The following is a 15132-nucleotide window of genomic DNA, read 5'->3' on the forward strand; positions in this document are numbered from 1 at the left end:
GACACACATATAGTGATGCCCTTCAGGGCCATTATAACAGTCTATGGGTGTGTTCATCAATTCAATCTGGAGTGCCAGAGTGCGCTCTGGACGTTTGTAAATTCAAAGTGTTGTCAGATTGTCCTTTCGTAAATTCAGAGCGTTTCGCTCTCAGAGCACACACTGGACGCTCTGGCCGAGGAGTAAGGTTGATCCGAGCGTTCTGACCTCACAACCGCAGTCAAGTACCCAAACTAACTGGATAACTTGCTAGCTACTTCCAGACACAAATGAGAGAACAGCCTCACATTTTACTCGCCCTAGCATTTTACATTTACATCATTTAGCAGACGCTCTTATCCAGAGCGACTTACAGTTAGTGCATACATTATTCTTTTTTATTTTCATACTGGCCCCCCGTGGGAAGCGAACCCACAACCCTGGCGTTGCAAACGCCATGCTCTACGAACTGAGCTACCTCCCTGCCGGCCATTCCCTCCCCTACCCTGGACGAATTGTGCGCCCCATTGGTCTCCCCGTTGCGGCCGGCTACAACAGAGCCTGGATTCGAACCAAGATCTCTAGTGGCACAGCTAGCACTGCGTGCCTTAGACCACTGCGCCAACCAGCAGAACTGGGCTGGTTAGGCTGTTTTCATGTTATCCAGAGCGTTGGTGACTGTGACTGTGCTGCTGGCAACAATTTAATTACGCTTTTTTTGCCAACGTTTACTGACACCAGCCATATTCAAGGGGTGTTGAGCGTTCATAAATTTATCAGTTATTCTGCGCTCTGGCACACTCAGACTAGAGTGCTCTGAAATCGAAGTAGATAGCCAGAACGAATTTACAAACGTACCCTATGTGGGTGATATTCTCCTTTCAGGCTTGACCTTGACACAATGACCTCTCTGTGGCTTCCCTATGTTTGACCCTTGCAGATGAAGTCAGCAGTAGGCCTATTGGCCAAAGTCTATCAATGATCCAGGCCTATTTCTAAGTAAGGTCATACATTTGTCAAATAGCATGCTGCTTGTTGTGTAAAGTGATTTGAGGCCCTGGACCTGCTCATCTTTCCCGCTGCGTCGGCACCCCATCCATCTCTCTCCTCTGGGGCGGCAGCGCCAGCAGACAGTGCGCGCGTTTTGAGTAGGACCCTACATCTTTAAAGACCATCATAAATAAATTTTAGGCCTACATAACAGCACGTGTGAGTCCCCAACAAAGACTCGGTATATTCAAAGCCAAACAAATAAGGTGGTTAATTAAAAAGTTAGTTAGACTAATTCAACGGGCACAATCCCATTTGAAACGGGATTTGTGTGGTTATTGTAGCCTATAGCAGCAGGCGGGTTAGGGTTTAGCAGCGCTTAGGGAACTGGACACTTCATGGTTTCCATGAAAATACAGGTTTCTTCGAAAGGATTTTCTTGGAATTTGGTAAAAATATATATATATGTCTCTCTCCCGCTCTCCCACTAGCTCTCTTTCTTCCATTCTCTCTCTCTCACACACAGGCAGACACGCACACGCACACACATTATGAGCACGCGACTATATTCATGCGGTGCAGCTGGCTTGGCACTACCTTAAAAATGGTTGCGCTCGACACCACGTGACGGGATTCCTGGAAAGTTCTTGGAAATCGGTCTTTTGTGTATTGGTGTGGGTTTAATGGGGATTTGGTTATTAAAAACACATACCGAAGGAAGGTGATTCAACGGCGCAGAAAAGACTGTCATTGGGATCTGTACCAAAAACAAGACAAGCTGGTTTGGTGACTTTCTGCATGGTATTTTACATCTTAACATTACCAGCAGCGAGCGAGTCTTGCCAAATCGATTTGCCTCGGTCGCGAGACATTGTCATCGCCTGGAAAATATTCTGAGTTTGTTTGCCATCTCGCCAAATTGCAAACGGATTGATTAGCCCGCCAGAAGATAAATAATACGACATGGAAAACTCTAACTATGTGATCTGTCATCTTTCAATTTGATCGACATGGCTAAACTAGCTAGCCGTTCCCTGGAAGTGTATAGCTAATGAGCGGTTTTGTGCTTTGTTTATTAATCTTAGTCCCCTTTCTTTAGGGAGAAGTGCGTATTTGAATGATCATCGGTAGTCGTTTGGTGCTGGATCCACTCGCAAATAGGTGAGAATTCATTAATATAACTATCTGTTAATAGTATATTTACTTTGTAAACTAGCTAGTCAGCATTAGATAGCTAAAATGTAATGTTAGCTATGTGTTGTGAACATTATGCATATGGTACGTGTTTTATTGGTTTTGGAACAGGGGTTATTTAAAAACGACGGCGCAAATTTACACAACCACAATGGAGGCTTTAATGTAGCCTACACAAAATAATCAATTAAACATAGCTACAATAGACAAGCTGCAAACACCGAACAAGGCTGATGATGGTGATTTATCTGTTTTCAGTATCCCCTCCCTGCATATGAGTTTAAACTGCCATTGCAATTTCCGAGAAGTAGAGTCGATTTCGCAGAACGTTCCCAAATCTGTTTACTTATATTTGAATGCAGACATTAAAAAAATAACCTTCCCTAATCTTTCATCTCCACGCAGCAAGTGTAATACCTCGCGCATATAAGTGAACGTTTAAAAAATAAAAAAGTTTTATTTAAGATTTATCAAGCGAATGAATTAGGCTTTTCAGTGTTCACCTTGTTTCGTGCTCCCTTCCTTGCCATGTTTAAAAAAAATAAAAATAGCTTGCGCAAACGTAACCCCATTCATATACATCAACCACCTTTAGCGCCTATTGAAGTATCTTCTGGCAGGGGGAGTTAGAGCCCGGACGCTCGTTCTGATAGTTAAAACGCGTCACTTGCGGTAAGATTTCGGAAACATAAGGAACGTATCTTCCATATCAGCGAGAAATTCAATTACTACCCGCCTTTATAGGGTTAGGATTCCCACACGGTTATATTTCCATGTTACAGGGGTACCAGTACCGAGTTGATGTGCAGGGGGTACGAGGTAATTTGAGGTAGATTTGTAGACTACTTAAGGGTAGGGGTAAAGTGACTAGGCAACAGGATATATATTAAGCATTAGCAGCAGTTTATGTGATGAGTCAAAATAATTAGTGCAAAGGTGGGTCAATGCAGATAGTCCGGGTAGCTATTTGGTGAACTATTTAGCAGGCTTATGGCTTAGAGGTAGAAGCTGTTCAGGGTCCTGTTGGTGCATCCTTGCGGTAGCAGAGCAAACTGTCTATGACGGGTGGCTGGAGTCATGATTAGGGTGGCTGGAGTCATGACTAGGGTGGCTGGAGTCATGACTCGGGTGGCTGGAGTCATGACTCGGGTGGCTGGAGTCATGACTCGGGTGGCTGGAGTCAAGCACATAACGGATATGTTACAATGTAACGTTAGCTGTTATCTAGCACGAATGTCCGTGGCTAAACTGCATTCATTTACGTGTGTGTTGTATTTATTTATTAATTTACAGGACGATACATTCATTCATAAAATTCAAGAAGAAACTTGCAGAAGAAACTGGTCTTTCGACTGTGGGGCAACTGCCTGTCTTTTGGGGAATATTTTTGCATTTGTCGGATGTCTTTTGGCCTACGGCTGGGCAATTTCGGGTGGTTCCCCAATGACCTGCCACTCACCCGAATCCACGGAGACCGTCGAAAATGAGAGAAGAACGGATACGGAGTCACGAGTTGTAGATTCCGATGAGAATCGCATCGCTCAGGCCATGAAAGACCTTAAAAATACAGGTGAGTGCATGTCCTCATTTTATAGTTTTAGATTACATCTACACACACATTTCGACATGATTACTAAATGTGCCTATTTTCAATGTTCTAGTACAGTTTTACCAGTACCCAGTACCGTTACATACATACGAGCATGACACAATGTCAATAGCATTTCTGAATTACAAATAAACGATATAGCCTAACTTTCAAAATATTTATTTGTAATAAAAACACAAAACAAGGTAATGTATCTCTATTATGGCCCTGAAAAAACGAGTAATTGTAAAGCAAACTAGTTTGAAAGTAACCTTATCTAAATGCTCGTGCCCATATCTAGCACGATATGCATGTGGCCATGCAGTACGCACTGTCTGTATTCATTATGTATGGTTGAAAATGACAATTAAACAAAGCACACTTGGCATTTCATCGTTCAATGAATGCATTTCACCTCTATTTATCCTGAACAGTAACGGGTTTAGTCTCTTGAAATTCGTAGTAATTCGTGCACGAGGTAGACACTTGACTTTAATAATAAATAATAATATGCCATTTAGCAGACGCTTTTATCCAAAGCGACTTACAGTCGTGCGTGCATACATTTTTTTTTGTGTATGGGTGGTCCCGGGGATCGAACCCACTACCTTGGCGTTACAAGCGGCGTGCTCTACCAGCTGAGCTACAGAGGACCACACTTTGTTTTTAAGTCGCAGAATGTATAAGGACGTTTTGTTATAGGCTATTGTGAGTTTGTTGGAAGACGACAATTTTTTTTTTTTTTTTTTTTTTTTTTTTACAATTAGACGCATTCAAATGAAAAAATGTTCAGAACATGTCTATGAATTAATAAAATGTGCCTTCATTCATAAGTTAGGCAGTGATGTTAATTGTTCTTAGAAGTCACACGAATTGTGTTCATTTACTGTTCTAATGAAATGTATGTTTCACTTCAAATGCTGTTAGAGTGAATTATAGGATTGCCATTATGTGAATGCTGTGGAGAGGGGGATCATTCTTATTTTTAGAGATGCACAAAGAGCTGGTCCAATGCTGTGATCTTAAAACGGAGGTGTTCATTTATTAGGTAGACATTTGTGGGCTATTCAAAGATCAACCATCTTTAATGTATTTTAAGAGGCATGTATTATCATTAAAGGGGTGGAAAACATGTGAACTTCATATTCATCATCTTCAGCAACACACCAACATCAACATATGTGAAAATTGCCCATTTCTATGTTTTGTAGTAAAAAAGATGGAAGGTAAATGTTTCCAATGACATCACCAATTATTAGTAAGCATTGCTTACTAATTGGTTGATGTCATTGGAAACACTTATCGTCAATCTACACTTATCGTCAATCTGTTTTACTACAAAACATAGAAATGGGCAATTTTTACATGTTGATGTTGGGGTGGTGCTGGAGATGATTAATATGAAGTTGACTTTTTTGTATTTTTTCCTTTAATTTCCAAGCAAAGCACATATTTTTTGACTAAAACATAATAATTTCAAACCTTGCTTATGATCATGTTTTTCTATTATACGTGGGAATACTTGGAAACAAATCACTTGGAGCTGATTTCCTGTTGTTTTTAGTCTTACATCCAACAACAAAAATTCAATAAAACAATAATGTGTGTGTGTATATACATACATACATTACAGTACCAGTCAAAAGTTTGCACACACCTACTCATTCAAGGGTTTTTCTTTATTTTTACTGTTTTTTACATTGTAGAATAATACTGAAGACATCAAACTATGAATTAACACATATGGAATCATGTGGTAACCAAAAATGTGTTAAACAAATCAAGATATATTTGACATTCTTCAAATAGCCATCCTTTGCCTTGATGACAGCTTTTCACACTCTTGGCATTCTCTCAACCAGCTTCACCTGGAATGCTTTTCCAACGGTCTTGAAGGAGTTCCCACACTCTCCTACTTGGTCAAATAGCCCTTACACAACCTGGAGGTGTGTTGGGTCATTGTCCTGTTGAAAAACAAATGATAGTCCCACTAAGACCAAACCAGATGGGATGGCGTATCGCTGCAGAATGCTGTGCCTTCAATTCGAAATAAATCACAGACAATGTCACCAGCAAAGTACCCCCACACCATAACCCCTCCTCCTCAATGCTTTACGGTGGGAACTAAACATGCAGAGATCATCCGTTCACCCACACCGCGTCTCACAAAGACACGGAGGTTGGAACCAAAAATCTCAAATTTGGACTCCAGACCAAAGGACACATTTCCACCAGTCTAATGTCCATTGCTTGTGTTTCTTGGCCCAAGCAAGTCGCTTCTTCTTATTGGTGTCCTTTGGTAGTGGTTTCTTTGCTGCAATTCAACCATGAAGGCCTGATTCACATAGTCTCCTCTGAACAGTTGATGTTGAGATGTGTCTGTTACTTGAACTCTGTGAAGCATTTATTTGGACTGCAATTTCTGAGGCTGACTCTGGGTCTTCCTTTCCTTTGGAGTTCCTCATGAGAGCCAGTTTCATCATAGCGCTAGATGGTTTTTGCGACTGCACTTGAAGAAACTTTCAAAGTTCTTGAAATTTTCCCTATTGACTGACCTTCATGTCTTAAAGTAATGATTGACTCTCGTTTCTCTTTGCTTATTTGAGCTGTTCTTGACATAATATGGACTTGGTCTTTACCAAATAGGGCTATCTTCTGTATACCACCCCTACCTTGTCACAACACAACTGATTGGCTCAAACGCATTAGGAAGGAAAGAAATTCCAAAAATTAACTTTTAACAAGGCACACCTGTTAGTTGAAATGCATTCCAGGTGACTACCTCATGAAGCTGGTTGAGAGAATGCCAAGAGTGTGCAAAGCTGTCATCAAGGCAAAGGGTGGCTATTTGAAGAATCTCAAATATAAAATATATTTTGATTTGTTTAACACGTTTTTGGTTACTACATGATTCCATATGTGGTATTTCATAGTTTACATGTCTTCACTATTATTCTACAGTGTAAACATAAAGAAACCCTTGAATGAGTAGGTGTGTCCAAACTTTTGACTGGTAATGTGTGTGTGTGTGTGTGTGTGTGTGTGTGTGTGTGTGTGTGTGTACGTATATATACTACCGTTCAAAGGTTTGGGGTCACTTAGAAATGTCCTTGTTTTCGAAAGAAAATCACTTTTTTTTTGTCCATTAAAACAACATCAAATTGATCAGAAATACAGTGTAGACATTGTTAATGTTGTAAATGGCTATTGTAGCTGGAAACAGCTGATTTTTAATGGAATATCTACATAGGCGTACAGAGGTCCATTATCAGCAACCATCAGTCCTGTGTTCCAATGCCACGTTGTGTTTGCTAATCCAAGTTTATCATTTAAAAATGCTAATTGATTTTTCTAAGTGACCCCAAACTTTTGAACGGTTGTATGTACAGCTCTGGAAAAAATTAAGAGACTACTGCAAAATTATCAGTTTCTCTGGTTTTACTATTTATAGGTATGTGTTTGGGTAGAATTAACATTTTTTTAAATTCTATAAACTACTGACAACATTTCTCCCAAATTCCAAATAAAAATATTGTCATTTCAAGCATTTATTTGCAGAAAATGCCAACTGGTCAAAATAACAAAAAAGATGCAGTGTTGTCAGACCTCGAATAATGCAAAGAAAATAAGTTCATGTTAATTTTTAAACAACACAATACTAATGTTTTAACTTAGGAAGAGTTCAGAAATCAATATTTGGTGGAATAACCCTGATTTTCAATCATAGCTTTCATGCGTTTTGGCATGCTCTCCACCAGTCTTTCACATTGATGTTGGGTGACTTTATGCCACTCTTGGCGCAAAAATTCAAGCAGCTCGGCTTTGTTTGATGGCTTGTGACCATCCATCTTCCTCTTGATCACATTCCAGAAGTTTTCAATGGGGTTAGGTCTGAAGATTGGGCTGGCCATGACAGGGTCTTGATCTGGTGGTCCTCCATCCACACCTTGATTGACCTGGCTGTGTGGCATGGCACATTGTCCTGCTGGAAAAACCAATCCTCAGAGTTGAGGAACCATGTCAGAGCAAAAGGAAGCAAGTTTTCTTCCAGGACAACCTTGTACGTGGCTTGATTCATGCGTCCTTCACAAAGACAAATCTGCCCGATTCCAGCCTTGCTGAAGCACCCCCAGATCATCACTGATCCTCCACCAAATGTCACAGTGGGTGCGAGACACTGTGGCTTGTAGGCCTCTCCAGGTCTCCGTCTAACCATTAGACGACCAGGTGTTGGGCAAAGCTGAAAATTGGACTCATCAGAGAAGATGACCTTACTCCAGTCCTCTACGGTCCAATCCTTATGGTATTTTGCAAACCTCAGCCTGACTCTTCTTTGCTTCTCATTGATGAAGGCCTTTTTTCTAGCTTTGCACGACTTCAGCCCTGCCCCTAGGAGCCTGTTTCGAACCGTCCTTGCCGTGCACTTCACCCCAACTTCCGTTTGCCATTATTTTTGTAGGTCACTTGATGTCATCCTACGGTTGTTGAGTGACATTCGAATGAGTTGGCGGTCATCCCGGTCAGTAGAGAGTCGTTTTCGCCCTCTGCCGGTCTGTAGCTTTGTTGTCCCCAATGTCTGCTGCTTGACCTTGTTCTTATGAACCGCCGTCTTTGAAATTTTAAGGACGGAAGAAACCTGATGCTCACTGTATCCCTCTGCCAGTAAAGCCAGAATTTAACCCTTCTTTTCCTCACTCAAAACTATCCCTTTCAACTCTTTTGGCATGGTCCATTTTTTTGATAAATATTTACTTTTGAGTTACTATTAGCACTGTTTTTGCTATCCAGCTGGTCCTATTGCAAGAGGATAGTGATGTATGTGTGTGTGTGTGTGTGTGTGTGTGTGTGTGTGTGTGTGTACATACAGTGAGGACATTTTTTTTTTGATCCCCTGCTGATTTTGTACGTTTGCCCACTGACAAAGACATGATCAGTCTATAATTTTAATGGTAGGTTTATTTGAACAGTGAGAGACAGAATAACAACAAAAAAATCCAGAAAAACGCATGTCAAAAATGTTATAAATTGATTTGCATTTTAATGAGGGAAATAAGTATTGGACCCCTCTGCAAAACATGACTTAGTACTTGGTGGCAAAACCCTTGTTAGCAATCACAGAGGTCAGACGTTTCTTGTAGATGGCCACCAGGTTTGCACACATCTCAGGAGGGATTCTGTTCCACTCCTCTCTGCAGATCTTCTCCAAGTCATTAAGGTTTCAAGGCTGACGTTTGGCAACTCGAACCTTCAGCTCCCGCCACAGATTTTCTATGGGATTAAGGTCTGGAGACTGGCTAGGCTACTCCAGGATCTTAATGTGCTTCTTCTTGAGCCACTTCTTTGTTGCCTTGGCGGTGTGTTTTGGGTCATTGTCATGCTGGAATACCCATCCACGACCCATTTTCAATGCCCTGGCTGAGGGAAGGAGGTTTTCACCCAAGATTTGACGGTACATGGCCCCGTCCATCGTCCCTTTGATGCGTGAAGTTGTCATGTCCCCTTAGCAGAAAAACACCCCCAAAGCATAATGTTTCCACCTCCATGTTTGACTGTGGGGATGGTGTTCTTGGGGTCATAGGCAGCATTCCTCCTCCTCCAAACACGGCGAGTTGAGTTGATGCCAAAGAGCTCGATTTTTGTCTCATCTGACCACAACACTTTCACCCAGTTCTCCTCTGAATCATTCAGATGTTCATTGGCAAACTTCAGACGGGCATGTATATGTGCTTTCTTGAGCAGGGGGACCTTGCGGGCGCTGCAGGATTTCAGTCCTTCACGGTGTAGTGTGTTACCAATTGTTTTCTTGGTGACTATGGTCCCAACTGCCTTGAGATCATTGACAAGATCCTCCCGTGTAGTTCTGGGCTGATTCCTCACCGTTCTCATGATCATTGCAACTCCACGAGGTGAGATCTTGCATGGAGCCCCAGGCCGAGGGAGATTGACAGTCTTTTGTGTTTCTTCCATTTGCGAATAATCGCACCAACTGTTGTCACCTTCTCACCAAGCTGCTTGGTGATGGTCTTGTAGCCCATTCCAGCCTTGTGTAGGTCTACAATCTTGTCCCTGACATCCTTGGAGAGCTCTTTGGTCTTGGCCATGGTGGAGAGTTTGGAATCTGATTGATTGATTGCTTCTGTGGACAGGTGTCTTTTATACAGGTAACAAACTGAGATTAGGAGCACTCCCTTTAAAAGTGTGCTCCTAATCTCAGCTCGTTACCTGTATAAAAGACACCTGGGAGCCAGAAATCTTTCTGATTGAGAGGGGGTCAAATACTTATTTCCCTCATTAAAATGCAAATCAATTTATAACATTTTTGACATGCGTTTTTCTGGATTTTTTTGTTGTTATTCTGTCTCTCACTGTTGAAATAAACCTACCATTACAATTATAGACTGATCATTTCTTTGGCAGTGGGCAAACGTACAAAATCAGCAGGGGATCAAATACTTTTTTCCCTCACACACACACACACAGAGGAAAAAATTAAGAGAACACTGCACATTTTCCTTAAATCAGCATCTCTGCATTTATGACAGCCATTCCATTCCAGTGTCTGTTGAATTCCAACACAGGCACACCTCATTCTACTGAATTAGGTGATCAGATGAACCAAATCTTATTTAACGAGGAAAAGTATAAAAACCACTGCTGTGGTCATCACTATCCTCTTGCAATAGGACCAGCTGGATGGCAAAAACAGTGCTAATAGTACCTCAAAAGTAATATTAATCAAAAAATAACTATTGACCATGCCAAAAGAGTTGAAAAGGAAAGTTTTGAGTGAGGAAAAGAAGGGTTCAATTCTGGCTTTACTGGCAGAGGGATACAGTGAGCGTCAGGTTGCTTCCATCCTTAAGGTTTCAAAGACGGCGGTTCATAAGAACAAGGTCAAGCAGCAGACATTGGGGACAACAAAGCTACAGACCGGCAGAGGGCGAAAACGACTCTCTACTGACCGGGATGACCGCCAACTCATTCGAATGTCACTCAACAACCGTAGGATGACATCAAGTGACCTACAAAAATAATGGCAAACGGAAGTTGGGGTGAAGTGCACGGCAAGGACGGTTCGAAACAGGCTCCTAGGGGCAGGGCTGAAGTCGTGCAAAGCTAGAAAATAGGCCTTCATCAATGAGAAGCAAAGAAGAGCCAGGCTGAGGTTTGCAAAAGACCATAAGGATTGGACCGTAGAGGACTGGAGTAAGGTCATCTTCTCTGATGAGTCCAATTTTCAGCCTTGCCCAACACCTGGTCGTCTAATGATTAGACAGAGACCTGGAGAGGCCTACAAGCCACAGTGTCTCGCACCCACTGTGACATTTGGTGGAGGATCGGAGATGATCTGGGGGTGCTTCAGCAAGGCTGGAATCGGGCAGATTTGTCTTTGAAGGACGCATGAATCAAGCCACATACAAGGTTGTCCTGGAAGAAAACTTGCTTCCTTTTGCTCTGACATTGTTCCCCAACTCTGAGGATTGGTTTTTCCAGCAGGACAATGTGCCATGCCACACACCCAGGTCAATCAAGGTGTGGATGGAGGACCACCAGATCAAGACCCTGTCATGGCCAGCCCAATCTCCAGACCTGAACCCCATTGAAAACTTCTGGAATGTGATCAAGAGGAAGATGGATGGTCACAAGCCATCAAACAAAGCCGAGCTGCTTGAATTTTTGCACCAGGAGTGGCATAAAGTCACCAAACATCAATGTGAAAGACTGGTGGAGAGCATGCCAAGACGCATGAAAGCTGTGATTGAAAATCAGGGTTATTCCACCAAATATTGATTTCTAAACTCTTCCTAAGTTAAAACATTGTTGTTTAAAAATTAACATGAACTTATTTTCTTTGCATTATTCGAGGTCTGACAACACTACATATGTTTTGTTATTTTGACCAGTTGTCGTGTGTGTGTTTGTTTGTTTGTTTGTTTGTTTATTATAATTTTTCGCTCAGAAAAGATGGGGGACCAAATAAAACCACCTGTGGGCCACCAGTTGGGGAACCCTGCACTAAAGGGTACCAGTTTTGGCTTGTGAGTGCTACTTTCAGAACTTCTGGCTAAAAAGTATACAAAAGTACTGGAGAATCTCTAACCTCCACAAATCCAGTCAAACTTAATAGAGTTTTTGTGTTGAGGGTCTGAGGGGGTCAGTGAGGGGGTGGGGGGGTGGAGGAGGTAGACAGTCACTGCTGCTGTGTAGGCTAACTGCAGAGATTCCTCTCATACATTTCACTGCAAAAGTCACTACACAAATTGTGAGAATTTAACATGTTAACCCACTCTCTCTAAGACCAAGTGGAATTTGTTTTAAAATTCCTGTGGACAGTACAGAGGGCTTTTTTAGGGTAAAGGCTTAGATTCAGGTTTATGTTCATGTACATAGTTTCTGACTGTGTGTGCGTTCGTGCATGAGATTTGGATTTGGATTACCGTCTGTTCTCATAAAAAGGGATCTTGTTTTCTTTGAATAGCCCAGAGTTTGTTTTGTCCTGTCTCCTTGTGCTAATGCATGTGTGTGTTTCTCTCTCTCTCTCCTAACAGGCTGGTACTGGGGCAGCCTGACCGCCAACGAAGCCAAAGAGATTCTCCAGGATGCATCAGAGGGAACCTTCCTGGTGCGAGACAGCTCCCAGAGGGACTACCTGTTCACCATCTCTGCCATGACCTCCGCCGGCCCCACCAACTTGCGCATCGAGTACAAGGAGGGCAAGTTTAAACTGGACTCGGTGGTGCTGATCAAGCCCAAGCTCAAACAGTTTGACAGTGTGGTGCACCTGGTGGAACACTACGTGCAGCTGTCCAGGACTACCAGTAAAGGGGCGTCGTCAGGGGCGTCGCAGTCCCTGGCCCCACCCAACGGGACAGTTCAGCTGCTCCTGACCAAGCCTGTGTACACTGCCGTGCCCTCTCTACAGCACCTGTGCCGGATCGCCATCAACAACGCCACCAGGCAGGTGCAGGAGCTGCCTTTACCCAACAGGCTGAAGAACTACCTGACGGACTACAGCTACAATGTATAGTAGGACTACAAATCCCAGGTGTGGTGTGGGATGGGACAGACTACACTCGCTTTTATGAGTAGTGGGATAGCGATCAGTGCAGCTGCCATGTAGTGGCAGTCAGACTATCACCCAGTCCGAAGTCAACCTTTAGCCCCAACCACTAGGCATGGCTTGACGGCCCTCGTACTTCTGGAAGGGTTGCTGTTGAGCAATATGGTTATAGATCCAAGTCAACTAGTCCTCAGGAAGCTAGGTGAAATTTCTCTCATACTACTACACCCTTCCAGTTCCATTAGCGCTACAGTTGTTCATCAAAAAGGGCCTAGGAGTTGGAGCTAAGGGTTGATTTCAGAATGGGCATGTCCGCTACAGAACTTGGTGTGGGTACACCTAGGTCATGTTCATAATCTCTGAAACAGGAGCAAATGTTTTCAAGCCGCGGTGGTATACCCTACCTGCAGACCAGCTCAGGTAAACAGGGTTTCAGACCCTTCTGAACGAGACCCAGGAGGGATGGCAGTTGGCACGCACCTTTTTTTGTTCTCTTTTCAAAGCTCTTTGTTGCTTTATAGACTCTGCCTCTCATGTCTGAGACATGAGCATCTGACACGGTGTCCACTTTTGTTCTGAATTATGTTTTCGTTTGTTCATATTCTATATTTTCTTTTTTTTTGTTCTGTAATCATAAGAAGGGGCAGTGTTGGGGAGTAGTGAGCTACATGTAGTGCAACTAGTCATGTAACTACATTTGTCAGTAGCTTGGTGGTAGTTGAACTCAATTCTAATCTTGGTAGTGTTTTCAGTTTATTAATTATTTTGCTAACTACTGGAACTACACTACTTTATTTTTTAATGGTTAATTTGGCATGAACTTCCTTTCTTTTTCGGCATCAGACCTGCCTAATTATCACTTTAAAGTGTTTTTGTTTAATAGGCAAAATTATTATAATTTGACTCCAGAGTGATCTGTTCATGCAATTTGTAGTCTGACATTTCAGATTTTAGATATAATTTTTCACGTAGTTATTTGGATGTAGTGAACTACTTTTTCAAAGTAACTTTAGTTAAGTAAGCTATAAGTGTAGCATAACTTCTTCCAGTGCAAAGTAATTGGTAACTTGGTAAACTATATTTTCAGAGTAGCTTCCCCAACACTGAGAAGGAAGATTATTTTATTTTTTTCACCCAGTTCAGATTTTTTTCTGGTAAAAAAGCACAAGCAATATACAGGCTTCAAATCTGGCGTTGGTTTCTCTCACTTTGTCTCGCTCTGCCTCCTCCTGCTAAGAGGTAAAAAATTATTGATTTCAGTAAGTTCTCAGTCCTGGATGTTGCTTCCACTGCGAAACATCAATACTTCATCACTGCATTGTCCTTCAATAGAAAATGCCCTTGAGCAAGTCAATGCTCACACCTCAGAACTAGACCTTGGTTAGACAGACAGGCTGTATCTAACATCTAGCTGATACAGCTGTGATAAAAGAAGGAATTACATTTCCAAGCGCATATTGGATCAACGTGAATCTTATTTTCATCAATATTTTTGGAAGTATATATTGACTGTGCTACTGTGTTTTCTAGAAAAAGAACGTAACAAAGTTACAAAAATAAACTCTGAAAGCATGCTTTATCATTGCCTCTATTCTGCGATTTGGGAGGCAATAATGAATGTGATGTTGGGGTGTCGTGGCGCTCCTGTGTATTGTTCGACTCAATCTACAGTACATACAGTTGAAGTCGGAAGTTTACATACACTTAGGTTGGAGTCATTAACTTGTTTTTCAACCACTCCACAAATGTCTTGTTAACAAACTATAGTTTTGGCAAGTCGGTTAGGACATCTACTTTGTGAATGACACAAGTAATTTTTCCAACAATTGTTTACAGACAGATTATTTCATCATGGGACAATCAAAAGAAATCAGCCAAGACCTCAACGTTTTTTTGTAGACCTCCACAAGTCTGGTTCATCCTTGGGAGCAATTTCCAAATGCCTGAAGGTTCCACGTTCATCTGTACAAACAATAGTACGCAAGTATAAACACCATGGGACCACGCAGCCGTCATACCGCTCAGGAAGGAGACTCGTTCTGTCTCCTAGAGATGAACGTACTTTGGTGCGAAAAGTGCAAATCAATCCTAGAACAACAGCAAAGGACCTTGTGAAGATGCTGGAGGAAACAGGTACAAAAGTATCTATATCCACAGTAAAAACTAGTCCTATATCGACAACCCGAAAGGCTGCTCCGCAAGGAAGAAGCCACTGCTCCAAAACCGCCATAAAAGAGCCAGACTACGGTTTGCAACTGCACATGGGGACAAAGATCGTACTTTTTGGAGAAATGTCCTCTGGTCTGATGAAACAAAAATA

General features: G+C 42.1%; 1 protein-coding gene across 2 annotated transcripts; it reads left to right on the forward strand.

Moving 5' to 3' along the window:
* The first annotated feature begins 1571 nt into the window (after window positions 1–1571).
* On the forward strand, window positions 1572–14549 carry LOC121543593 (suppressor of cytokine signaling 2-like). 2 transcript variants are annotated; one of them, XM_041853601.2, is made up of 4 exons: window positions 1572–1770; window positions 2069–2130; window positions 3457–3733; window positions 12301–14549. In XM_041853601.2, the coding sequence occupies exons 3-4, from the start codon at window positions 3607–3609 to the stop codon at window positions 12777–12779; spliced, it is 606 nt and encodes a 201-aa protein (XP_041709535.1). In that variant the 5' UTR covers window positions 1572–1770; window positions 2069–2130; window positions 3457–3606; the 3' UTR covers window positions 12780–14549. The 2 variants fall into 2 exon arrangements, with proteins under 2 accessions (XP_041709535.1, XP_041709534.1); XM_041853600.2 differs by having other exon boundaries at window positions 1572–2130.
* The last annotated feature ends 583 nt before the right edge of the window (window positions 14550–15132 follow it).

The sequence above is a fragment of the Coregonus clupeaformis genome, unplaced genomic scaffold (assembly GCF_020615455.1).
Source record: "Coregonus clupeaformis isolate EN_2021a unplaced genomic scaffold, ASM2061545v1 scaf0501, whole genome shotgun sequence".
Classification (NCBI taxonomy): Eukaryota; Metazoa; Chordata; class Actinopteri; order Salmoniformes; family Salmonidae; genus Coregonus; species Coregonus clupeaformis.

Bases quoted from the DNA above. Each gene is read 5' to 3' on its own strand.
- LOC121543593 (XM_041853600.2), top strand. From the start codon at position 3,607: ATGACCTGCCACTCACCCGAATCCACGGAGACCGTCGAAAATGAGAGA. The intron at 3,734-12,300 runs GTGAGTGCATGT...CTCTCCTAACAG, and splicing joins GAAAGACCTTAAAAATACAG to GCTGGTACTGGGGCAGCCTG.